Here is a 26500-nt window from a genome sequence, read left to right as displayed (position 1 = left end):
GGGATTTCAAGCCTATTTATATTTTATCTATTGAAAATATTGAGCTTACTACTTCTGTTTGAACTGACTGTCCAGTTTATAACCTTGAATGCAGATAGTTTAAAAATACTCATTATATGCTTTCTCAGACCTCTTTTCCCTTGGTTTGTTTTTTTTTTTATGTTTTTATTTTTTAATTTTGAGCCTTAATTTCTACCTCTCAGGCTATTTTGATATAACCATACATTCATCTTTCTCATTTAGATTTTCAGATCAATGAACTTCTGTTTTCTTTAGAAGTCACGGGACGAGTAAACCATGAGAAAGCAAATCACTGTGATTTGAATAATAGAAGACAGCTTTCTGAATTATGAGTATTGATTTCCATAGCAAATATATTCAGTAAAGCATCTCTCCAAAGGGAATTTTACACCTAGAAATCCAATCCTTTTTAGGACGCTTCAAAGCAAAAAGACTGGTAATTAATTAAAGCAGTTTTTACTGATCTCCCAAAGCTGTGATCCTACTCTCCCATCTAATCTTAACTAAAGCTTTAAGATAGAGCAAGTTAAGCTAAAAAAACATCCCAACACCCTACCCCACCCAAACCAAAATATATAATAAAATATATATAAAAATATATAATGCTAAACTTTGACAAGGTTGATCATGCTAAATGGCTTTTATACATTGACAAACAAATTAAAAAAAAAAAACAATACTGAATCACTACAGTTAGCTTGTAAACCTCTGATTTATACAGCTGAACATTTGAACAATGAGAGCTTGAAGCTTTAGGTCACTTGCCCAGTGGATGATAGGAAGGTGCTGGATGTAGTTTTTCTGGATTTTACTATGCTCTTTGATGCTGCTCTCACAGCATCCTTATGGATGAGCTGCCCAGCTGTGAGATGAATGGGTTCACATTGTTCTTGGGGAAGAACTGGCGGCAGGGCAGAGCTGAAAGGATTGTAGTGAATGGAATGACATCTGGCTGGGGCCTGGACACCAGCAGTGCTCTTCAGGGATCAGTTCTAGGGCCAGATTTGTTCAATATGTATGTCTAAAATCTGGATGCAGGAGTCAAATGCAGCACTAGCATGTTTGCTTATGACAAAACTGGGAGGTGCTGTTGACTCCCTTGATGAACAAGAGGCCTTTTAGAGGAATCTAGATAGACTGGAGCATTGGGCTGTGATTAATGGGATGAAATTTAGCAGGTGGAAATGCTGGATCCTGGACCTCTGACACTGGACACAAGTATAAGTGGCTGTAAATCAGAGAGGGATCTGGGCGCGCTGCTCAGCTGCAGATCCGTGTGAGTCAGCCAAGGGGACAAACCTGTCTGGGCTGGCATCAAACACAGCATCACCAGACAGGCAAAAGGGCTGATTTTCTACTATGTCCAGCACTAATTGAGCCTCATCTTGAGTACTTTGCACAAGTTTGGGCCCCACGATTTGAGAAGGATTGTCAAGGTCCTTGAATGTCTCTGAAGGAGGGAAACAAGGCTGGTGAAAGAGCTAGAAGGAATAATTGGTGAGGAGAGTCTGAGGGCTTTGTGTTTGTCAAGTTTGGAGAAAAGGCTGTGAGAGACAACCTCATTGCTCTCTACAGCTTCCTGAGGAGGAGAAGTGGAGAGGGAAGTGCTGAGCTCTTCTCCCTGGTATCCAGTAAGAGACCTTGTGGGAATAGTTTAAAGATATACCAGTGTTGGAAAGGATGGATAAATATAATTGCCTGGCAAAAGATTTACAATAGTACAGCCAGGATGAAAACAATCCCCCCTACTGGCTGGACAATACCCTTACCTACAGATAGGTCCAAAAGTCAAATGGACTGTTCCATCTCAACCCCCAGAATGTATGGTTCATCCCACACCTGTAACGCTACCCTAAAGCATCAAGTGTCTGTAACACCATTGGCCCAAGTCTTGTTCCAGCCCACCTTGATAAGGGGTCTTCGAGGGGCTAGACGCCCTCTTGGATCTTCCCCCCTCTTAGAACTTCCACCCTCTCCTAGAGCATCCTCTCTACCCCTTGTCTCTCCCCTCCCCCATCCCCTCAGGCCTTGCCACGTGTTGCTTCTGGCAGCTCCAAGCAAGACCTTTCACCATCCCTAATAAACCTTATATTCTAAGGGCAGCCTTCAGAGATCTCTCATCTCCATTCATCAAAGTCGTCCTGGAGCCCAGCGTTCCCTACATACCAGGAGAGCTTTAGACTGAGAAGGTGGTCAAAGACTGGAACATGTTTCTGTGAGAGGTGGTAAATGCTCCATGCCTGCCAGGGTTTAAGAGGCTTTTGAACAATGCCCTTAACTACTTTTACTTTTCTTCCACCTTGAACTGGTCACTAGCTAGACTATAAGGTTTTTGTAGGTACCTTCTGACAGAAATACTGTATTTTGTATTTTTTATTTCATTGTGCTCCATTTCATTCTGTTCCATTCCATTCCATTCCATTCCATTCCATTCCATTCCATTCTATTCTATGTTAGCAAAGACTTCAAGTGCTTTATAACTGCAGAGTTATTTTTATGATAATCCATATTTAGAAGAAAAAAAATTGAATGGCCTTCTTTGCTTTTTGGCAATTAATCAACTCTATAACTTTCAAAAGGACATTTCACTTGTCATTTCATATCCTTCCACACACCATTAACTGTTTCAGTGATGTGTACTCATTGCATGTACACACACACACACACACACACACACACACACACACACACACACACAGAGAGACATATATAAAATATATGATCACTAACCAACAACCCGACACCAACAAATTCTGTCACTGGTGACTTGGCAAGCATTACAGCAAATGCATTTTTAAAATTCATCACTCTTTTTTCCTTATTTTCACCATTAAGTTCTTTCTGTCCCTTTAGATATATTCATTCTGAACTTCTGTAGCTCAAAGTGTCTCAAACACAATGAAATCCTATCTCGTTGTATACTTCATTGTGTCACAGTAGCAACACGGCAGAAAGACTGTAATTTACTTGGCTGGAATACGCTGACTATAACCTGAGCTCTGCAATTACAATTCAGACTTTTTTGTCCCTTATGGAGATAATAAAGATCAGGCTGCTGCCAATCTGTTGCTGTTGCTCTCAGGACACAGGGAAGATCATGAAATCTTACCATCTTTTCACTGCTTTGCTGAGCAGCTCCATTATAGCCATTAGAGGATAAACAGTCTAGATTTCCTGGAATCATTTCAGCATCCAAGCAATTATTAGACTTGCCTTTACAAACAAATGCTTATAACTCCTTACATAAGTCAAAGGTGAAAGGAAAGGAAGAAAAAAAAGAGCAGTAAAAAAATTAACAACTCAAGGTCCAGCAGGGATTTAGTGGTGTTGATGATTCTGATTTTACACAAAAGTGAAAATTAATTTTCCAGCGATGATTTCTCTCATGAAAATAAATGGCATTCCAGCAGAAAATGCAAGGACTGATTATGTTTAATCATCATACAGGTCCTATGCAGTAGCAACAACTTCAACACATGCAGGAGAAAGCTGGCATGTGACCCAGAACCTCTGTGCAAACATTGTTCATGTGTTAACTCAAGCAAATATTTCCTCTGGGCTAATTTTTGAAAGTATTAAACCATTTTTATTTCTAATTATATAAACAAGGAAAGTAAAGAAGCAATTAGAATGTACAACAGATTTTCAGTAATCACATGTGTTCGTGCAAATTGGCATAGGAAACTGTATGAGCGTCAGCAGCAATCTGACTTTCTTCACAGTTAGAAATAGAGCTATATGAATTTTTAATAGATTTTTAAGTGACTAAACTTTAAGAAAGATATTAAAAAAGTGCACTGATTTTGATTTCTAAGAGCCTTAAAGTATACCCTTCAAGATGGTAGCTGAAACTCACTATTTCTGTAAACCCATGGTCATTTTAACACCTTCAGATATTGTGTGCTTTGAAGTTGAAACTATACAGAAGTAAAATGGGAAAATTGAAATGGACTTAAACTGCAAAATTCAGAGCTACAACACCTATCTCTGAATAGGTTGAAATGGGAGATATGTTTAAATTTCAAAATAGAGATTAAGCGTTATGTTTCAGATCCAGGAGCCAAGGCACAGACTTGACAAAATATGTTTTTCATCACTTTCTAATAGTATAAAAAATCCCTCAAACCAGAACAAAAGTATAATGGTGAATTAAGGCAAGGAAGTACAAGGGTGATGTTTTTTTGGTCAAGGTCCAGTGGTAGCAAATGCATGAGAAGAAAATATGCAAATGAGACATTAGGCATGACAAGACTTTGTAATGTGCCAATGCACCATGTCAGAGCAATGATCAAACAATATGAAGCCTTTCAACACTGTTTGTCTATGAATGGAGACAGAACATACCTTCCTCCTGTGTTCATTTACTAGACATTATCTCCTCATTCTTCCTCTAGCCTTATCTAGACCAGACATATGCTAGGGTGCTGGTAGGCCCTTATCTGCTGGAACAATTTTACACCCTGTTCCATTGTCTGTGTGGAACAGAGGACTCAAACACATTAAAAATATCAGTGACTTCTCTTGGAAAGGTCAGAGTTAAAAGTACCATGAAGAAATGCAAGCTATTTATTTAGACACTGTACTTGTATAAAGCAATATAAAGTCTGGAAAGCAGACTTTATATTGCTTTATACAATAAAGCAATCTCTAAAGTCTGCAAAGCAGAGAGAAAGGAAACATGACAAAGCAAACAAAACCAAGTAAACTCAGGAACTTAAAAACAGCAGGAAAAATCATGTGTATAATAAAATCCAGCCTAAATTTTTATTTGCATTGTTATTCTTATGCAATTCTCTAGAATACATAATATGGTGACCCATATCAGAGGTTGGCTATCTATATAGGTACAACATTTTCAAGACTGTCCTCAGGAGAATTGTTTTGGTGTTTCTAAAAAAATTAGTTTCAATGAAGTTGTTTCCTAGAAACACAATTATATCTACTCAGCTATTGCATTTCTTGGCCATTGGCAATTAAGGCATAAAATACATATGAAATCAAATCAGGAGCTGATGAAATTCAGATATATTGCAGTTGTTTTAAGAGCACAGCATTGATTTAAATCAGCTGTGAATCCGCTTCATGCTGATGTGCACACTGGTTATCATCCTGAAGGATCATAAAGTGTTTTATGAATTAGCTTCTTGAAGCATTTATCACATCTACTTGAAAACAAGATAAAAGTCTCTTCTTTTTGGACAACATATCACATCAGAATCTATAGTGCCATCTGTGGTAGACTGTACCTTTAAATCTATAAAATCCTTTGTAGGTACTGAGTTCCATCTGTGTTTGCTGATAGACACCAATGGCTCAAGAGGTTCCACTGACTGACAGCTGAACCTCCATGGAAATCTGGGGGCTTGACTGAACTCTAAAATTCAGTGTTGCAGTGATCTGTTCATGCAGCCTTTTCTGCATGACAGCTATGAAAATAAGTGGAACCTTTATATCCAGCAGACACATTGCCCTCTCAATTACCTCTACTCAAAATCTTCAACAAAATTTCATATCCTGCAATATACATTAACAACTGAACTGCCAAAATGGTTTCATGGAAAGTATTTTAAATATACACACTAGTTCTTTTCATATTAAAATAATTTGGAGACAAGAGACATAAATATAGAATATATGGAGTCTGTACCTCTACAAAGTGTTTCTAAAACACAGAAGAATTTGTTTTTATTTAGAAAAGTTAAATGCTACTGAGTTCTTTCTAAAATTGATATTAAAACAAAAACAGATATCTCTCTTTCCTTTTATTTTCAGTCCTGTCCTCATTTACTACCACGTAACTTCCCACGAAAATCTCTGCTGTAGCCTGACTGTAACAGGGTTTTGCCTTCTGTGCCATGTCTGTGATAAGGAATGAGTGTTTGAAGGAATTATGACAATTAAGGATTAAGTCCTTCCCCAGTGACAAGGGAATATTAGAGGAGGGTATTGTTTTTTTGTGCAAAGTATTGTCTCAGTTCTTCCAACATTAAATGAAAGAAGTAGGATAGGTAATCCTCTAAGAGTATGGGGACAGAATGTGGGTTGCAGTTCTCACTCTGACTTCTCACATTGAACACAGACTGTGACTGTGTTTAACATGTTTTTAATTGATTACTAATTACATATTTGTTTCACTTTAGTATTTTGCTTTAAGAATTAATTCTGCTGAACTTGCAGACGAAATAATCCTAAATATATAGGGTTATTTATTTAGAAACTGACTGTAGTAGTGAGGTCTTGAAAACTGAATTTCCTTCCTCTCCATCCAGAGAAGCACTGCATGAGCTGGCACACTGCAGAAGTGTAGTGTTGTTTGCAGAAATTAGCAATCCTTAGGGAGAGTATGAGGCATGTCTGACGTGTGTACAGCATTACAGCTACCCTGTAATTCTATAATTCTACTTGCAGTTTCACTGACATCACTGCTGAGGTAGAGATCAGGGATGCAGTCTTCTGCTCACCATCTAGTTCACTTCTTTGCTCCATTACAAAATTTGCAGATTTTTCTGAATAGTTTATCTGCCTCTTTCCTTCTCTTTTTTTTTTTTTTTTTTTTTTTTTTTTTTTTTTTTTTTAACCAGAATTGAAGAGGATGTTCCTCAACACAGACAGTCTGGCTGCTCAAAGGTACATTTTTTCCCCTGGAAACACAGAACATCTCTCTTTTTAAAAAGGAAGAATTACTTCTGACTCAGCCTATGTGAGGTAAAGGAGTAAAAATTACCTTTGACTGAGTGCACTCATTGTACCTATAGACCTACTGAGATGTGTCTGCCTTGTTGGATTTCTCCCCCCAAATTTGCCTAAACAGCTTTCTGATCAGGAATAATACAATATAAGTTATCTTTGCAACATTTCCAAAGGTATTGCCAGTGCTTTCATTGCCTTCAATAGCCATATCCTTAATTAACTTTTTCAAATATAATGATGGCATGATAAAAAACAGAAGAGAAAATTCTGGCAGTATAAAACAGCACTTATGCTGCTCTGCTAAAGGATCCAAAAGGAACAAGGCACTCTCAGTGAAAACAGTGAGTTTCTGGAGCATTAAACACTGCTATATTATCATTCACTGAGCGCTGCCCTCATTGCTTTGGCACATTAGCACATCCATGATGTCAATTCTTTTTTTTTTTTTTTTTTCTTTATTGCAAATTATTAATTAGTCTTTACTCTATTAATCAGAATAAATTCTTTGAAATTCCTTCACACTTCTCAGCATTGTCTGAGGAAGGGACACTGCACATCTCAAAAAGTAGATCTGAATGCTCTAGATTGTGGCATATAATAAAGAAACAAGAACCTTCAAAAGAGCAGCCAGTGAGCAAGTATACTTTTTTTTAATTCAGCACTACTATTCTCTTGTCATCACAATTTTGGCTTGGTTCCTCAATCCTCAAATACCTCATTCACATGCCAAAATTCACATTATATGCTTCTGTGTGCAAAATTATGCCAGGTTATGCAAGAGGCATCAAAGGCATCTGTACCTCAGAGTCAGTTTGCATTAATCAAGACAGCAAATAAACCAAATACATGTGCACATAATATGTAGTAGAAAAGCCTGAATTTTAAAATGTTTGGGATTAATCTTATTAGTGATATTCCGAATGTGACAATTTTTGGATTTTTAATCAGGAACAACTTCTACTGTAGTAAGATTATGATGAGACCTGTGGAATTCAACTTATAATGGTGATATTAGGATGAAATCTTTCTCTACAATTACAGCTGCTGTGGTGGAGTTGGTTGTCTGGGCTGACCCAGCAAACTGAATTATTAATGCCCAGGTTGGCCCAAGAACTCCAGTGAGATGAGATAATGGGCTGAAGCACTGCCCAGTTTCCCAGCAAAGCAGCTGGTCAACAGTTACAGGAATTCTCCAAGTGGGAATTTTGTACAGTTTAGGACATTTCCCTACGTAACTCCTGCTGTGCACACTCCAGTTAAGATACACTAACTGTGCACTGAACTTGTGTTCATGAATCCCCTGAGGAGAATCTGTCAATCTCAGGCATCTCCCCAGGCAGCTCCTGATTCAACTGACCAAACTGCACAAAGATCATTTAAAAAATAAGCATAAACTGCTCCTGCATGTGCAGAAATGATCACATAGAAGAAGCTTTTGTGAACAGCCAACACAGAAGAGGTTTTGTACGTACTGTGAGGAAATCAGAGACAATGGATGGTGCTCACACTGTTGTGGTCACCCAGGACTTCAGGCCAGCTGGCTTGTAAGAATCCAGCAATACAAAAGTTCAGCTGAAGCTGCTACTCAAAGGGTGGTTTCAACAGTGACTGCTCTCTTGGAAAGATCTGACTCCTCATGTGAGTTGTACTGAGGATTGTGGTTTTTAACATACACATTTCCTGTGTTTATGCAACAAGTATAAATGCAGACAAAATTAGTCAAAACCTCATTTTGGTACTTTTGATAAGAGAGAAAGGAAAAATAAAAAGAGACAAAGGGAACAAATATAAACAAACAAAGAAAGTGAAAGAAATCAGCTGGGGAAGCAATCAGACATGCAACCTAGATGAATATCCAAAACTCTTATAGTGAGATAACTGTGATGGTATAAAAATATATATTTTTTAAATTTACCAATATTTTAAGTAACTTTTGCTGCATAATATACTTCTATATCTTCCTATGGTTAATAGTCATAGTCTGGTTAATAAAAGCAGATGTTTACTATTAGTTTCCAGATAATGTTTAATAAAATTTAATTATTTTTAAAACCATGTGCCTGTGTCTGGTAGATGTCATTTGGAAAGGTGAATGCTAAGCATACTGCACTAGACATTTGAAGAGAGTTTTCACATAGTTAAATCATTCAGACACTTGAGAGAAGAGAAGGGACGGAAGGGAGGTACATAGTCAAGGAGTTATGGTACTTCAAAGGTGTATAAGGAGTAAAAACTACAACTAATTCTTCTGTTTCAGGGCCGGCCACCCTATTTTACCTTTGTCTCTTTTCTGTGCAATTTCCATTTAGACCTTTAAGTATTTGTAAGGAAATCTATGTATGCGTCATGCAGAAGTATATCTGTGCAGGTCTCCAAGCATGTATCTGGACTAAAACACAAAAATACGACTGCAGCTTGTAGGCAGAGCCAAGGTTGCTTTCTCCAATTAGAATTTCAGCATGATATTATATAGCTATAGCAGCAAGCAATCCCAGTGTGGGCTATATAACCTTATCAGGACTCTGAGTAAATGTTTGATCCTAAGTGACCTCATTTGTGCAAGGCATTAATCAATGCGATGTCACTATCTACACCTTGGGCTGGCCCATCACTGCTCACAAGGCATTTTCCCTGAGGCACAGTGTGTTGCTGTGAGTGCCAGCATGAGAGTTAGTCAAGAATTCGGAACAGGCATTTCCCACTGCATAAGGGTAAGTAATTTTACATAGGAGAGCAGGCTTCAACAACACTAAATCACGAGCTTTACAGTTGCGTGGTTGTAATTCCTCTTATTTCTGAGTAAGGCAGCAGCTTGGATCACAGCATTACTCATCAGCCCGCAGGGCAAAGATCCCTACAAGGATGCCAAGGAGTTCCTGTGGACTGGGAGGGCCTGGAGCAGCATAGGCTGACACACAGCAGAGCTGGCAGCTCCTTTCAGATTGGGCTGTGTGGGTGGAGGGGTCTTTCTGCAGCCTGAAATCATTGGTGGGTGTTGCCCTGACTAACAAGAAAATACCTCATAATGCATAGAGAACATTCATTTAACACTCTAAATATGAGGTGAGTACTGAGGATGGAAATTATCAAGACTTTACTGCCAGAAACCCTGTGAAAACAATATTTAGCAATTCAAGTAAGTTCATGCCACTTTCTGCTTAATGCTCGAGGGAACACCAGGGTTGGCAGTCGGTAATTACTTCTGTGCAGAAACAGAGTTTGACACACACTATTAGAATCTTTTAAACAAGTTATAAAAGAAAGTCTGGTGGTTTCACGACAAAATCACTTAAAGCATCTACCTCTGAAAGCACAAAACCAGAATATTGAAATAACTTTGAGTTTTGTATCGGTATTAGATGTGAGAAAGGGTGCAATTCCAGAAGCTCAGACAGACAGAGCTTACCTGTGCCAGGTCCTGTAACTGGCAGCCTTTTACAGTTTGACACATGAAAATATCACACCGAGTTCCAGCTCTCAGCCTGGGAGGTGAATGAACATCACCTCTGCCACTTTCATCTCCTTGGCAAGCAGACTCTGACTTACATGAACATTTGTGTCAGTGTTAGGGAAAAAGAAAATAAATCTGAAGTCCTGTAATAAATGTCTCCATGTGAAGATATCACAGAAAAATGGGATCTGATTGATCTCCTAACCCCCTCTATGGGGGGAGTGGGGGTGGGGGGGACGACTGGGGGGAGAGTTCCAGAACAGAAGGAATAAAATTCTCAGTTCTGTACATGTTGAACACCTACACAAACTTATTTTATAAGGACTCATGCAGAGAATATAGAGTTACATAAAAGGCAACAGCAAAACAGACTGTTCATATGGATAACACAACAAAATTTCCTATGATTTATAGCTTATATATCTTGAGCAGATGTCCTGACCTTCTTCATGCACTGCTGCTTTTTGTTATAGACAATGAGCAAGATCTAAAATGACCACTGAATTTCCTGCTGCATAAACACAGGCACTATTTTTAATACTGGAAATCTGTTGTATAATTCATGCTAATCAAATTAATTATCATGTCTGGTAGAGGTTTTTTACCTGAAACTGTGTGATCCTTTGGGTCTCTCAGTAGTTTGAGCCTTGTATGAGGGAAAATGTACTGCAGGGGCTTCCCATTTATCTGAGGAACACAAATATGCGTGTCATAAAAAGATAAACCAACAACAATTGCATAAATAATTTCAGACAGAAACACAAACAAGCAAACAAACTTATTTAATCCAGGGGAATATCACAATTTCTCAAGTCAAAAACTTCCAAGTTTGGAGACATTTGTCAGACTGCAAATTCCTTCTGTGGGCTAATGAATATTTCCTTCCGTAACTCCAGATTAATTTCAAATATGGCTTTAGTTCTGATTTTTTCTGAGTGAATAGAAGGTAGTCACTCTCTTCTGTAGCTTCTTTTAACCTTAATCCTTTATTCAAGCAATGCTTAACATAAGAAAGAAACAAAACATTATTTCTGTATTTTTTAATAAAATTATTTTCTTAGACATGTAAACAAAATGCTAGTTTAATGTGTTACCAGCCATGACTTACTGCTTTAGTTTCAGAAAAACCACATGGTCCAATGTACTTCTTGTCTTCAAATCCTAAAAGCTGTTTGGAAGACTCAAACTAAGGCTCATAGGATATGTTCTGTATGAAAATGAACAACATTTACCTGGGCTTATCCTAGACCATGTCAAAGCTGGGAATAATGCACTCTACAACAGACTTTAAAGAGCCAGTTTTCCTGTTGAAATGACCCCACCTGCCCCTGGCTTGGGCATAGGAGGGGCCAAGCTGCAGGGACTCACCCACCTTCCAGGGGTGATTGCCCCGAGCCCACACCAAAATCCCTCTGCAGAACGTTGGTTGCAACGCTCCCCTCGCAGCCATCACAGCCCCCCTCTGCTCACAGTTTTGGTAACAAAGCTGAGCCCATCACTTCCCTGCCTCTGCATGTCAGTTCCAAGGCTGGGTGATGCACCCAAACCTCGGGGAGCAGCCTCCAGGAGCCAAAGGGACAACACTGCCCAGCATGGCAGTGCAGCAGCTGGCGTGCATCAGCAGCCTGCTGCCAAGAGTCTATTATTATTTATATTTAAGTAGCATTTAAAGGGATTAAGCTCCTCCTGAGCCAAGCACTTCAAACCTAGTTCTGCCCTGGAGAGTTTATGAAGTAAATGGATAGCACACATAAATGATGGGAAGGGAAACTGAGAAGTCAAGAGACTTGCTTAGCTAAATCTCACAGTGAGCAGAAGAGTTTATACATTTGTTGTCATAATTTTGTTAATTATTCAGTGAATGATGTTGCATCTAGAAGACTCAAATCCTCCCATAAAACAGTAATATTGACTGTAATTAATGTCAGACATAAAGGAGATTGTGGATTTGGTAGCAGACAAGTGCTCCAGAATAAATCAGAACATGAGATCAGGCAGACATTTGAATTTATCATGGAATTTTGTCAGAACGTAGAGTCTAATACTACCAGGAGTTATAAAGTTCCATGAGGCTTACACACTCATTAATGGCTAGGGAGAAGTTATGTTTTTAATGACTGTCAGAAATGCCAAGTTTTATATTACAATAAAAGTTATATTCGGCAAGTTTTATATAATAATAAAAGTGATGCATTTGTCACAGATAGCTTATATAAAATTGTAAAAAATCTGAAAGAATGCATCTAATTTTATTTTGAATTAAATAAAAAATATGAAATATTGTTTACAAGATGTTTACAAACACATTTGAATAGATCTTTAGCTGGTATCCATTTTAGTGGGAGTAATTCAGTTTAACTGAGGAACACTGCAGCTCTTAAACTTCAATTGATATTATTTTACTTTTAAATTTTTTTAATAAATAACAATCCAAGAATGTTCAATGCCATATTGTACATTACTGCTAACAAATGCATTAGAAAATATAGACTGTCTCCTTCTTTAGGCTATTACTTCCTCATTACTTCCAGAATTTTATGAGAAGAATAAATCTTTGTGATTCATATAGGTCTGAATAAAGCATTGAATTTTATTAGCAGCCAGGGTAGTATATTATTATTTTATGGTTGGTGGGTATCAGCACTTAAATGGAACATGCCATTAGGGCTTTACTTTCAGACCATTGCTGAAAGTGGCAGAACATACAAGAAAAAACAGAGGTTGCTGTAAATAGATAATACCAACAGTAAATACATTTTTCTTGATGCTTTGCTTTAATCATTAGTGAGCATATTTATCTGAAATTCACTAGAATATTTCAAAACCTGTAATACACACATTATTCTGGAATTTATCTGAAAATTTACTAGAATACTTCAAAACCTGTAGAACTCAAATTATTTTGTGTTTCCAATTGTTCACATCCTCTTACTTCCGCTAAAGCTGGTTTCCCTTCACCTGCACATATGCCAGGAATCCCTTCTAGCTGGCTCTTCCCCAGTTTGCCCAGTGAAGACAAAGAGGGACCCCAGTAAAGCCACACAGCCATGACAGTGGAAATCCTCACTGGTGCAGAGGGGCCATCCTGCCACTGCACAGCTGCAGGAGAGGAGAACGTGTAAGTCCACAAGCCCAGATTTAGGTCACAGGGCAAAAGTTGACTTGATCCCACATATCTGCTACAAACCCCAGAGAATTCTGCCATCTGTCCCTGTCATGAAGATCCTTCCTCACCTCTTTGGGAGCATTCAGTACACTTGATTTGTAGTTCAGCACTGGCATGTAATCCTCTTCCTCAGGAAATGTAAGCTCTGGTCATGTGTTTCATGTTATTAGTCAGCTCAAAGGCTCTCCAAAAATGGAATGAATGGGAAATAATTGTGCTGAGGGTTTCTAAGACTGCTACAGAAGATGGGTTTAAAAATGCATTTCATTTCCTTTTGTCTTTAAGTGTTATATCTGATAAACAAACACTATGGAAGCCTTATAAAGGAAATATTATAAGTTAAAAAGGATAATCAAGAAGAAAACATTTCCCCAGTGATGTATTTCAGTTTAAGAAATAAAATTCATTAATTATATTTTAATTTTTCAGGCCCTAGCCACACCTATACTGTATTAACTGCTTTGGATTGGCTCACCAAAGTCATTCCCGGTTTTAAATGTTGCAGCACTTCCTCGTCTGGTGATAGAGCCTGATAAGGTGACTTTCAGCAGCTACAGCTGGTTGTTATTCTCTGGGAAATACCATTTTCAAGGGAAAATTTACCTGAGGTAGATATCCAGGAACCAGATTGTGGATGTTCAAGGGGGCGGGTTAGGCAGTATCCATCCTAATTTCTGAATACCACAGGTACTTGAATGAGCACACAAGGCCTGTGAAAGTTTGTAGCAAGAATTTCTCCAGCTGTGGTAATTCTGCCCCTTTGAACCGCTAAATTCCCTCTGTGCAGAACACAAATGCCGAGTTGTCTCAAAATCCTCAAGGTGGAAAGTTCTTTCTGCTGATAGATCCCCAGTGATGGAGATAATTTGCAAAAGACACACTTAATAAAAGCTTAACAAATACAATGTTTCTGCTCATTAATAAATTACAAAGTGAGTTGCATTTTCTTCTGCAATTAGGTAAATTCAACACTGACCTTTGCTCCAAAAGTTATTCTGGCGTGCAGAGAGAAAAACATTTCTGAGTGACTAAGAAATGAGGCACTGCCAGCTAAATTCCTTTGTGAACTACAGTGAGGGGGTGGCTAACAATCCACTCTTTAGATTAAATATTTTAACAATTACACTAAAGTTGGAAATGTTCAATTTCTCATCATATTTCCAGGGAATCTCAACCACAAAATGCACCCCCCTCCCCCAACCAAGTCTCTAACAGAAAACAGCTTAATGCAATTCAAAATAAATTCTTGTTTTTAATTGGAAAACAATTAAAACTAAGTAGGTGGACTTCAAAAATGTGAAACAAAAGTTTGCAGGTAGCTTTCTGCACCTTTGTCACAAATGGTATTTTCTCATTTAGCCTCAATACTACCCAATGACCCATTTTTTCATAATTTCTAAATATCCAAGTGCCCCTAACAAGGCTTGATTTAAATTTCAAGAGAATGGTAATGACCCATGAATAAAATAGAAAAGAATATAATTTGTAGGTTGTTTAGAAATAGGGGCTTGCATTCAAAAGGTTTCGTGTCTACGACCCTTGCCTTTTTTGTGGTTAGAAAACTGTTGCCTAAGTGAACTGATGGCAATATACTGTATTATAATGAGTTTAGAATTTTATTTTTCATTTAGGGCTTAAAAAGACTCACCTAAGACTCACCCAGACTCACTGGAGATATTTAAAACCCCTTACTAAAAAACTACTTGTAGCCTCTGAATTTACTCTCATTGTCCATGCCCTTGTCATGAACTTTTACTGCCCTGGCACCTCCTCCTCCTGTTCTTTCCCAAACTGCTTCTAGCAGCCAGTTTAGTTCAGGATATGCAAATAATTTTAACAGAAAATAATAAGAAAAAAACTCTTGATGTCAGGAGGTTTAAAGAAGTTGTAGGCAAACTGGCAGTGACTAAGAAACTGTTGAGGTCAACAGCAATCAGTGGGAATTCTACAGTAGATTATGTATTGATAAGGTCTTACCCTCCTCAGGGAAGCAGTCCAGAACCAATACATTGGAAAATGTCTATTAAGATATTAAACTGAACTGCAATTTAACATGACTTCAGAATAGTAAATAGCACCACAGAAGTTGCTATAGAAACAAATACATTTTAATATTTATATTACAGTATGTGAGCTTAATCTCCTAGGTTTTAAGAAATCCATGGAAACCTGGAGGTTCAGGGTTGTCACTCCACTGCATTCTTACTTCAAAAGCTCAGGATTATGCTTTATTTATTACCTTTGGTTGTACATGCTCTGTGGGATGTAATCAAGCAGTTCTGATTTCATCTAGTAAGAAAATTGATATTTCACACATGTGCATCAAAATTTTCTGGAATATACACATGGTAGTGGTCATTCAAATATTTTAATTCTTTAACAGAGAAGAATAGCAAATTTAGAGCCAACAAGGGTATTTGGAAACACTGATTACAAACAGATTAGTGCTATTGATGCAAATTATTATTTCTGTGACTGGTTTGAGCTCAGTAAGGGATATTAAGGGAGTTGTACTTGCTTAATCCCTTTACTAACCAGAAAACTTCCCTCCTGACTGATTTCAGGAAATCATCTCCAGCAAAGGAAGTTCTGGGTGAAGGTGGATATGTTCAGATGGTTCTGGATGGAGAATGACTTGCCATTTTTGTCTCTGGAGTACATTATACTTGTTGTACTCTGGAGTACATTATATAGGTTCCCATGCAGGACAGAGGTGTGGACACAGGAGACAGACAGAATGGCACAATGAATTCAGAATTCAGTAACCCTTTTGTTACACACAGGGCTGAAAAAACCCTTAGGGAGGGGTTACTTTGCCTCACCACTCTCATTGCCCTGATATGGTTTATTTGCCTTCATCGCTTGAAAATGTAATACTAATGCTAAAAAATAGAGATGTTACTACTGGTTTACAGTCTTCTATTGCTAAGTATTTCACAACTCAGCATGGAGCTAATGAAATTTTTTAAAAATATCTCTGGCCCCTTTTATCTTGTCACAAAGCAATTTAATTTCTGGATGTGTCTGAAAATGTATTTGTTTTTAAGTTATCTTAAACAAATGTTCACAAAAGACTCTTAATGTACACAAGCTCTGAGTAACATTTTGATTAGGTAGATGATGTGGAGTTGGTTAGACCTAGCATTTCTCCCTTCTGCAGAGTTATTGATACTGATGTGTGACTGACAGTAGCTAACCTGGATGGAAAGAGCAGAAATAGAAGGAACTGTTATAAAGCTTCTCCTCACACATCACTTTTCTCTTCTTCTGACACTTCACATGGCATCAGACAGAATTATTTAAAACATGTTCACTCTCAAATTTACATCCCGTATTTCACAAAACCTTAAAAAATGCCTTTGGAAAGATTTTGATGTTGTGTCTATTTCCATATAAGCATGGGGATATCACAACAGCTTGAGGGAGAAAAAAAAAATTTATTTTCTTTCTGGAAATATGAAGGAAAACAAGAAGTCTTAGGCCCTTTAACATTTCTGCTGAAAATTTTTGAACAAAATTTTTCAACCAGTCCTAGTGTGGTGCTATTTATACGAGGTAAAAAAGCAAAGATCGGATCCCTGTGACTAAGATCTTGTCTTGGTACAGTTTCTTACGACAAAAGCTCTGCAACTCTGGAAATTAAGTGTGTCATACTAACCACCTCCTGATCACAGAATTTTCCATTTTACCTCAGAAAGCTGTAGTGGTAAAATGTAATTATGTATTCTCAGAATAATAAATGCTTCTCATGAGGATTAAAGTGTTCAGAGAGACAGGTTTTTTTACTATTGCCAGGGTTATTAAGAGAGTTAAGACTCAAAGCCATCCTTTATCTTTCAATTAAGTTGATTCATAGAATCACAGATCTATTTAAATAGATTGCTGTAAGAATTATATCATGTAAAGCCCTTTTTCTCAACAAGAAATGAGTAGCCTCAGTGCAACCTAGGGTGTGTAAATCTCAATATATGTTAGGGATAGAAAAGGAGGGAAAGATAAATTACAGATTGTATTGTAATACATTTTAACACTTACTTTGTAAAATCTACACCGTTGTTTCATAAAACCTATATTTGATTGTCAAATGTCAGTGAAAATGCTCACCAGCATAAACTTTTTAAAGGCTGCATGACAGCGATATGTTCCTGTTTTGTGTGTTATCTGAGGAATTAACATGAGCAATATAAGCTATTAAGTATCACAAAGGGGCCATGCAATACCTTCTCTCCGAATCACAGGATTGTTAATGTTGGAAAAGACATCTAAGATGATTAAGTCCAACTGTCAACCCAGTACCACCACCATGTTCACCACAAACCATGTCCTCAAGTGCCATATCCACGTGTTTCTTGAACACTTCCAGGCATGATGACTCCACCATTTCCCTGGACAGCCTATTTCAATTCTGACCACCCTTTCCATGAATATATTTTTCCTAATACCTAATCTAAATCTCCCCTGGTGCATTTTGAGGTTATCTCCTCTTGTCTTGAGGAACTGCACTAACTGCATTCATTGGATATAATGTAAAAATCTAAATAAAAACATAAGAATATATCAGGATATAACCTAAATCAATCAGCAAAAATGACAACTGAAACAACCAACTGAAGACCTTAGAAATTTGAAATACGTAAACTTTGTTAATAAAAAGTGGAAAAAGAATGGTACCCTAAGGTACACTAGATTTTGAAGTTGGCAAGCTTGAAAAAGCAGACTACAGTATTTTTCTTTGTCTCTCTAATAAATTAAATATTCTAAGTATTAGATTGACAGAGTCTTGCTGATTTATTAAATAATTAATCACAGACTGTTGGGATTATACTTACCAAATGAAAGTGGAAAAAATGTCAACAGGATAAAGGAATTATTTTCCTTCAACTACTAAAAGAAGGGATTTGAATTTGGATGAGAAAAAGCTGGTAAGGGAAAATTAGACTAATTTTTTTTCTTTTTTTTTCCTCCTCTAGGAATACTTAAGGTATATATATTTTCAGTTATATTTCATAAGTCAAAAGACAACCTGAAAAATTAATACTCATTTGTAGAGGAATGTTAATCTAATTTCATCCTCAAAGGCTGATGATGAATCAACAGCACTTCAGCTGAATGCAGCTGGATTTTGAGTAATCTGGTATTTCCTATGGGAACTGTTGGACAGTCTGATTAAATTATCAATCATTTATAAAACTAGAGGCACATCTTATTTGACAGCTTACTTGATCTTGGTGTTGACTTAGTGGTCGAGAGTGTGACAACTTCTCTGGCAGCCTTCTGTCAAGGATATGTCCATTCTCCAAACGAGGCTCTCTGGGCTTGTCAAACCAATCTGTTTCTTCCCGACGGAGATGATAGGCTTTGAAAACCAAGGACAGGTCAAATGCTCTGATCCAGTGCTGGGCAAAGGGTAAGAATGTGCATTGTGCATAGCAAACATGCAGAGTGGTTACTAATTGGCCATGCAGCTAAAGCAAAGTTAGAGGTGAGACTTGAGACATTGAACTTGAGCATTATTTAGCTGTGAGACAGCAAAGGGAGAGATTCTGTTTATGTCAGAACCATGGATATTAAATACTGAAGATATCTACCACGTGCTATAGCCACTTCCTCTTTCTGGCAGATAAAATATACATTGCAGATTTCACATATCTCTAAAATGTTTGCTGAGAAAAATTTAGTCATATTAGGTATTTTGCAGTAGACTAAGAAAAAAACCCCAGACTCAGAAAACCCAAAGCATACCCCAAAATAACCAACCCTCAAAATGCAGACTCCACAAATGCCCAAATTTCTGAACTGAATACTGATCAAAATATTTTGGAAATAATCTAGAAATACATATAAGAAAGTTACAACCTCTTTATGAAATTAATATCAAACCAAATCATAGAAGATAGGAAACCAACCTATGTAACTGAAATTTTAAGCAGAAATATTAGAGCTGCTCTCATTTTTAATTCCATCCCCCGATTTTGCAATATGAACCTTTATGTATGCATTTTTCTTTATGCAAAAGTTCTACAAGGCTAATATTACTGTTTGCAACAGTAAATGTATTAGGCATCTTTTGGGGATCAAAAAAAGTCATTTCACTGAAATCAGATTTGCAAATGCATATATTTCTGCTCACTGACTATTGGGTCAATTGACATAGGCATCACTCCGCTGGCATCAGAATAATGTCCTGTTTTCTTCTATGTTGCTAATGGGTGTAAACCAATGAATGCATTGTTCAGGTAATCCAATGTAGGATGTAAGGCAAGTTTGAATTTATGCTTTATTAAGCAAAATAAATTTGGAAATCAAAGGAAGACAATATTTGTTTCAGCAAAGCCACCAGGAATTGCGAACCTTAAATAAGATCAGTTTTTGCTACAGTAACAAGAGTGAATGCACATGACACAGAAAAGAATGTAAAAGGAAAAATGGTAGTGTTAATAATCTTTCCTATTTAGTTGTGAAAGTAAATATTATCTATTTGGTTTAAGAAATTATTTTAAAAAAATGTTAATGGGAAAAAAAGGAAGTTGTGGTTTTTTGTTACTATTTTCTTAAAATTTTCCAAAAAGAGGAATAATATATATGCATGATTTCTTTAAAAGAATACATTGTATGTGGTAAAACTAACATTCTATATTATATTAAGCCTTCAAAAAAATTTTAATCTTGCTTCAGATATTATGCAGTCTCTTCCTTCATGACTGTTCACAAACTTAATCTAACATGAAATGGTTTATTTAATATTATTTAGATAAGCATATATGAATTATCAGAAAGATTATTAGAGGTTGATGCTTATCTCACTACTGATTAGTTATTAGCTGCTATCAATAAACCATTATGATCTAGCATGCAAAAATTTCATGCTTTACACATTTGTGCCAGTTGATCAATACCTGCACAAAGCAGTCTCATTCGTAACTCATCTTGACAGAACTTCTTTCTGGAGCTTGCATGAAGAATCTAAATACATAATCCTGACCCCAGATGCTAATGCTATCACAATCTGTGTCATCATCTGAGCAGAAGAAAGAATGATTTTTTTTTTTTCCTCCTGCCTCAGTTAAAATAACATTTCCTGGATTACTACTCTTGAAAATGTAGAGTTCCATACTGCAGTTCTGACCAGCCTACTTTTTATTTTTTTTTTTTTTTGTCAAACTGTGATGAATGTACATATTTTATCGAAATTTAAGAAGTTATAAATATATGTGTATTCAGACACACACACACACTCCACACTCACATGTACATACACACCCCATTGGTTTTGACTTGCACAGCTGGTATTTGTCACAGCTGGAAACCTGAAAACAGCCAAGATGAAAAACTGACAATCTTAGACAAGTCATCCTTTTATTCTAAGGCTAAGAGAATGCAGCCAGATGATTCCACCCAAACAGATTAACCAGGTGAGATTGAACTCCAGCTAACTCCAGCTGTGGGATCCAAGAAACTCAATCAGAGACGTAACAGTGATCACTCTAGATTCCACAGATGAAAAAATACAAGGAATTGACTGTGTTAATATCTTGATGTCTTGATATCTCAATTTTAGACTTCTAAATTCTGCTGAAGAATTTAAAAATTAACATATAAAAGAAAAAAAATTACTTGAGGTGAGAAAAGGTACATTTTTATACCTTTTGAACAGCAAGGGTTATTTATATTCATAAAATTGAGTACTAACGTCAATGTTCTTGAAAATTAGTGTCTTCATCCTACTTAAAAATATGTAGAAAGTGGTAGCTATGGGGTTGACAGAGATCTGTTTGCTGGATCAGAGTTTTCATGGTACTGGGAACTCTGAGAAAATTCCACGTGTTTCAGGATCTCAAAATGCTGTTTATGTCCAATGGGCAGCTCTGGACGTTGTGCTCTTTCGACACTAAGGCTACTTTTTTAACCTGTTTGAAGTTTGGAATCCCAGTGTAAGCACTACTTAGTACCTGAAACATGGTTTTAAGATTTCTTACAGTATGTACTTAGTGAAAAACAGAAGGTTTGGACTCAAAGTTTTATTTGCATTCTCTTCTAGTAATTGTTATGGGATCGCATTTATAAAAAATGAACAGAAAGTCATGCACATCTCTGAATTCAAACCAAAGAAAAACAATTCAAATTTGAGATTTTAAATTAATTTTTAAAAGTCTTTTAAGATGATAAATCAAGGTGTAGCACAAGAAGATTTTTCCTAAGACAGTGATTAAGACTGATTTCTGTAAATGAAATCTCTTCAAGACCACACAGCAGTTGCTTAAAATAAAGAGAAGCTGCAAAGCAAATTGTTCTAAAAAGTTGGTTGAAATGTGCCAGAGTAGCTGTCAACTGTCAGTGCATCAGATCACTACAGAGAAAGTGCAGTCCCTAAAAAAGAAGGCCATGACTTTCTGTAGAAATGTAATTGCTTATCTTTGGGCATAATCTTTGCTTATCTTTATCCAAATTATATAAATTATTTTCAATACAGGTTACTTGCTATTAGACTGCATATTTGAAAATAATGTCATTAAGTGTTTTGGTTTCCCAAGAAATAGGCCATTTGTGAAGACAAAATTTGATAGAAATTAGAAAAAGACTGCTGAAAGGGGAAGCCCTAAGTGACATATCACTCTAATACAGATTATGTCAATTGAATTCGAATACCATGGGAAAGGGCCTAACTAATCAGAGACTGATTTAAAACTGAAACATGTTCAACTTGAAGAGTTACATGTATGTCTTGTACAAATATATATGAGAACTATAATGCACTGTAGGGCAGATATGTAATTCCCTATGACCTGTTCATATGTGGTAGAATAGCACCAAATTGGATCTTTATAGTTCAGGTTGGTTCTCCTTAGTTTTCAGGAGGAAAAGTCTTGTATCTTTCACAATGTGACTCTAGAATGACCTGTAAAAGTCACAAGCTGAGTGGAGACAAGATAGCATCTGCTTATTTAGGAAGAATGATATGAGTTTCAACTCAAGGAGTTCCTCTCAACTGCTTTCAGATTTAATTATAGGACTCTGCGTGCTAAGAATTGCAGGACAATAATAACAGTTAAACTTCTGATAAATATCAAAAAAAGGTGATGACCCTGGGTCTCTACTGAAACACAGAGTTCATGAAGGGGTTATAAATATCTAAGAAATATGAAGAGAAACTTACAGAACAAAGCCCTTAATATGAAGTATGAGAAAGGTGAATAGATAATTTTTTCTAATGCTTATGAAAGATTCAGCATGTGTGAAAAACCAATAATGCAATAATGAACAGAGGTTAGTAGAAATGTGAAAAATAAATCATACTACTTCATAATCATGCAAAAATATCTTCTGAGACAATCATTGCCATTTACAGACAATAGAGCGCATGCAAAGTCTCTTTTATTGTGCAGTAAATACACATAAGAAAAAGTTAATGGAGCGCATACAATTTTGAACATATTCATTTCATTTGCCTTCAAACTGTCTTTATGATTTTTAAACAATTTAGAATATATTAAGTCTGAACTGACTCAAACAAAACTGATACATAATTTGCAATTATTAACTCAAAATTAATTCAACATCAGCTTTAACATTCTGCTGTACTTATTCAGAAGCAGCATTTTAAATTGCACTATTTATAATACATCAGAAAGGTTCCTTTCATGAACTTAAGTGAGATTAACTCTTGTGCTTATTTGGCAGATGTGTATGGGGTGCATATAAAACCAACTACGCTGCATAACCCATCAACAGAAGTAAAATACTTTATGTAAGTTTATTGAAGTATGAGATTGTCTTGCAGTATTCAAATGACAAATTATCTTACATAATCACAATTCTGAATGCACAGAAGTCCACATGACAGGACGCTTTAAACAAACCATATGTAGAATGTTATTTTGCTGTTAAGCTCTATATGGTTCTAACATATAATATGTACTTAATGAAGAGACTATTTCTATATAAACACAGATCTAAATTGGTGCATCGGGAGATGGAATTATAATTTTTTGAGTTCTATCATGAAATTTCATGCACATAAAATTACTGGAGTTTTTTAGAGATTTGGGAGATTATTTCCAAATCCCAACAAAAACTATTGCAAATAAGTTCAATGAGTCACAGTCACTGGAGAGAGCTGCACATAAAGACTGATGGCAGAGTCTGTTTTGTACATGGAATGTTCTACACAGTATCATTGTAAAGTAGACATAAACAAATGAAAAGGAAAATGCACAAGCAAACCAAAAGGAAAGCAAATCAACAACAATACAGTAGCATGCAATAGTAGCTTAACACCATTCAGAAACTGTTAGGGTAAAATAAAAAATATCAAATACGACAAAACAAATCAACCCCCAGAAATGTAGATACACAGAAGATGCACCAAGGAACAGAAAAGGAACAAGTCTTTGAAGTGTAACAAAAATCAGACACATGCATAGAAATGAGGATTTGCGTTGTGATAGTAAGATACCAGTCTGAGGCCTAGTTTACCTTCACTGTCTGACATGGCATGCTGGAAGTCATCCATGATGAAGGCTATATCTCGATCATAGCCTCGAGTCCGTGACTCCTCCCTCATATGCTGCTGGACCTCGGGTAATGAATGGCTCGATCCAAACTGGTCCCTGGTATCTGCAGATATTGGTGGTAAGGGTCCAGCTGCAGCTCTTGCCATTCCCATTGGCTGTCCAACAGGACTTAGTGGGCTCTCCTCCTCTGAGTTCTGTGCTACTATTGGGATCCTTCCCCTGCTTTGGCTAATAGGTAGACTGGTGGGTTTAGTTCTTCCAGAAGGTGCTGCATGGCTAAAGGAAACATCTAAAGGTTCAGCTTCTTGGGCTTTCAGTCTTAAAGAAGAACTGGAAGAATCCCTTTTCAATGACAAATCGAGCCCATACACTGAGGAGGGCCTAGATGAGGGTCTAGACCTACTACCACTGCTGTAAGACTTGTCTGCTTCATCTTGTAGTGAGGATCTCATTGTTGGACCTAGTGCAGTCCCAAGACCTGCTCCAATGGATGATGTCAGTGGTGGCCCCATGTACTTCTGTTGGTCACTAATGTTTTTTCTAAGGCCATAAGTGATATCATCCTGAAGAAGCCTTGCCCTAGTAGTAATTCCCCCAAGTGTTGAAGTGCTAGAAGTCATATAGCTTGAATAGTCAGGCTCAAGGTCTCTGCTTTCTTGGATAGGTGAAAACTTTGTTAGTTTGGGGTCTATCAAGGCTTTCTTGTGTTTTGACTGCTTCTGGTAAAGGAGGGCTGCTGGGAGCTGCTTAGCAGCCTGTTTCTCAAGAGTAAGCCTACCTATGCTGTATTTCTCAGATTTTGGAAAATGCCTGTAGCTGCCCTCTCCATGGTAATACTGTGACAGGCCAGCCAGATGATCGAGACTTTCTGCACCTCTACGGAACTCTTGCTTTATCTGGTGTTTCAGAAGTTTGAGTTCATAAGGGTCCTCCATTGGATCTTCATCAGCTTTAACATAGGAATGTAACCTAGAGGAAGTCTGCAGTGGTGCTAGGAAGTCTGACACTTCTTGTGCTCTCCTGGCCTCAGTTGTGCGAAGAAGTCGATCTGTTTTGGTCAGATCTTTCTCATGGAGGCTAAAACTGGAACCAAGAGCTCCTGTTCCTTTAGTAAGCTCTCCTATATCATCAATCAGCACATAATTTCGGGGTGTATGGTGGTGGTCTATATCTGCATAGAACGAATCGGCAGATATGCTTGATATAGGGCTGCTTGCTATGCTGTTTCTCTCATCTAGTCCTATCCTTAAATCCAAAGTAGAGTATTTACTGCCCAGCTGGGAAACTGCATAACTATTGTCAGTTGAAACTGGTGCTATCATGAGAGGCTGATTGCGAATTACATCATAGTTTGTTGTTATCTTAGGCTCCATATATAATGTGGTCTGTCTTGGCTTTGGCTGCATCACCATCATCTGTGATGGGAGTTGATAAGATGGCTGTTGAGATGGTGGAGGTTGAGCCTGTGGGGTAAAGGACATAGTAGCTCCTGTTTGGAATGCTGTCTGGGTCTGATAGGGTGAAACCTGCTGGTGATACAAAGGCTGCTGTTGTTGGTAATGTGATTGCTGTGTGAACTGAGTTGGTGCTTGAGTTGGCAGGGCAGGAGATGAATACTGATATTGAGCATATGGGCTTGTAGCAGGGGCAAACTGTGTTTCTGGCTGGGTTTGTGGTGGCATAAATTGGTTAAATTCTGTCTGGGGTGCAGTACGTGGTCTTTCCAAGCCATGCTGAGTTTCTATTCTTGTTGACCTGGTGTTATTAACTTCACTGTCTGACATGTAATCACGTTCTTCTGCTACTCCTTGGAGATAGGCACGCTCTCTCTTTTCTCTTTCTTTTAGTAGGGCTTCTTTCCTCCTATTAATGCCCATTTCCAAGTATCTCAACTTGGCATCTATTTCTTTTTCCTCCTCATCTAGCTCTGCTTGCTTCTTCCTAAGCTTGGCTGATTCACGTTCAACCAGATCCAATTCCCTGTCTATATCCTGAAGAATTTTGGCTCTGGCCATAGTGGTGGTCCTACAAATCCTTCTCCGTGAAACTGATCCCACAGAAGTATATGGGGACTGAGTTCCTGCTGTTGCTTCCTCTGGAGGCGGATTGGGCAGAGTCCTCTTCACCTTCTTTTGAGTGCTGGATGGAGTCATACTTGAAGAACCTTTTGACTGCAATAGAAGAAACAAGACTGAATCACTATTCTGAAGGGAAATTAATCACAAGTTATTTAAGTTTTTTCAGGGTATGGCTTTTTAACTTAACCACATACTTTCCTGAAGACAGATTAAGGATCTGTGATTAGCAGCAGAAAATAGAAGGCAAAATGGCTATCAGCCTGCTAAAGATGAGCGATCTAATGCAAAAATAAGGGTGACACTCACTAGGACTTTGTTTAGCCTTTGATTAAAAAATCTGCCTTATATTCTTGAAGTTGAATCAATAGCAATTTTAATGTTTTTTCTTTTTTTTAATTCAATTTCTGCATGGTTATACATAAACATATTTAATGCATATGTGTGGGGAAGGAAATATATATACATATACACCTCCCTTTCATATAACATTTAATTTAATAAAAATATGTATAATTATAAGTGTACTTACATAAGCATTAATAATTAAATTTATATATAATCTGTATGGTAAAATAGATGACTC

General features: G+C 37.2%; 1 protein-coding gene across 8 annotated transcripts in view; it reads right to left on the bottom strand.

The window, feature by feature from the left end:
* The window catches only part of PCLO (piccolo presynaptic cytomatrix protein), a 313621-nt gene that overhangs the window by 111493 nt on the left and 175628 nt on the right, over positions 1-26500 (bottom strand). For all 8 annotated transcript variants that reach the window (XM_072919151.1, XM_072919156.1, XM_072919164.1 and 5 more), the window contains exons 7-9: positions 23802-26010; positions 18548-18684; positions 10768-10849 (exon numbers count right to left, since the gene is read on the bottom strand). In XM_072919151.1, coding sequence (XP_072775252.1) covers positions 10768-10849; positions 18548-18684; positions 23802-26010 — 2428 coding nt within the window. The remainder of the gene's footprint in view (positions 1-10767; positions 10850-18547; positions 18685-23801; positions 26011-26500) is intronic.

The sequence above is a fragment of the Taeniopygia guttata genome, chromosome 1A (genome assembly GCF_048771995.1).
Source record: "Taeniopygia guttata chromosome 1A, bTaeGut7.mat, whole genome shotgun sequence".
NCBI lineage: Eukaryota > Metazoa > Chordata > Aves > Passeriformes > Estrildidae > Taeniopygia > Taeniopygia guttata.
Note: the sequence above shows the minus strand (reverse complement) of the source record. Positions and strands in the feature narration are given on the sequence as shown.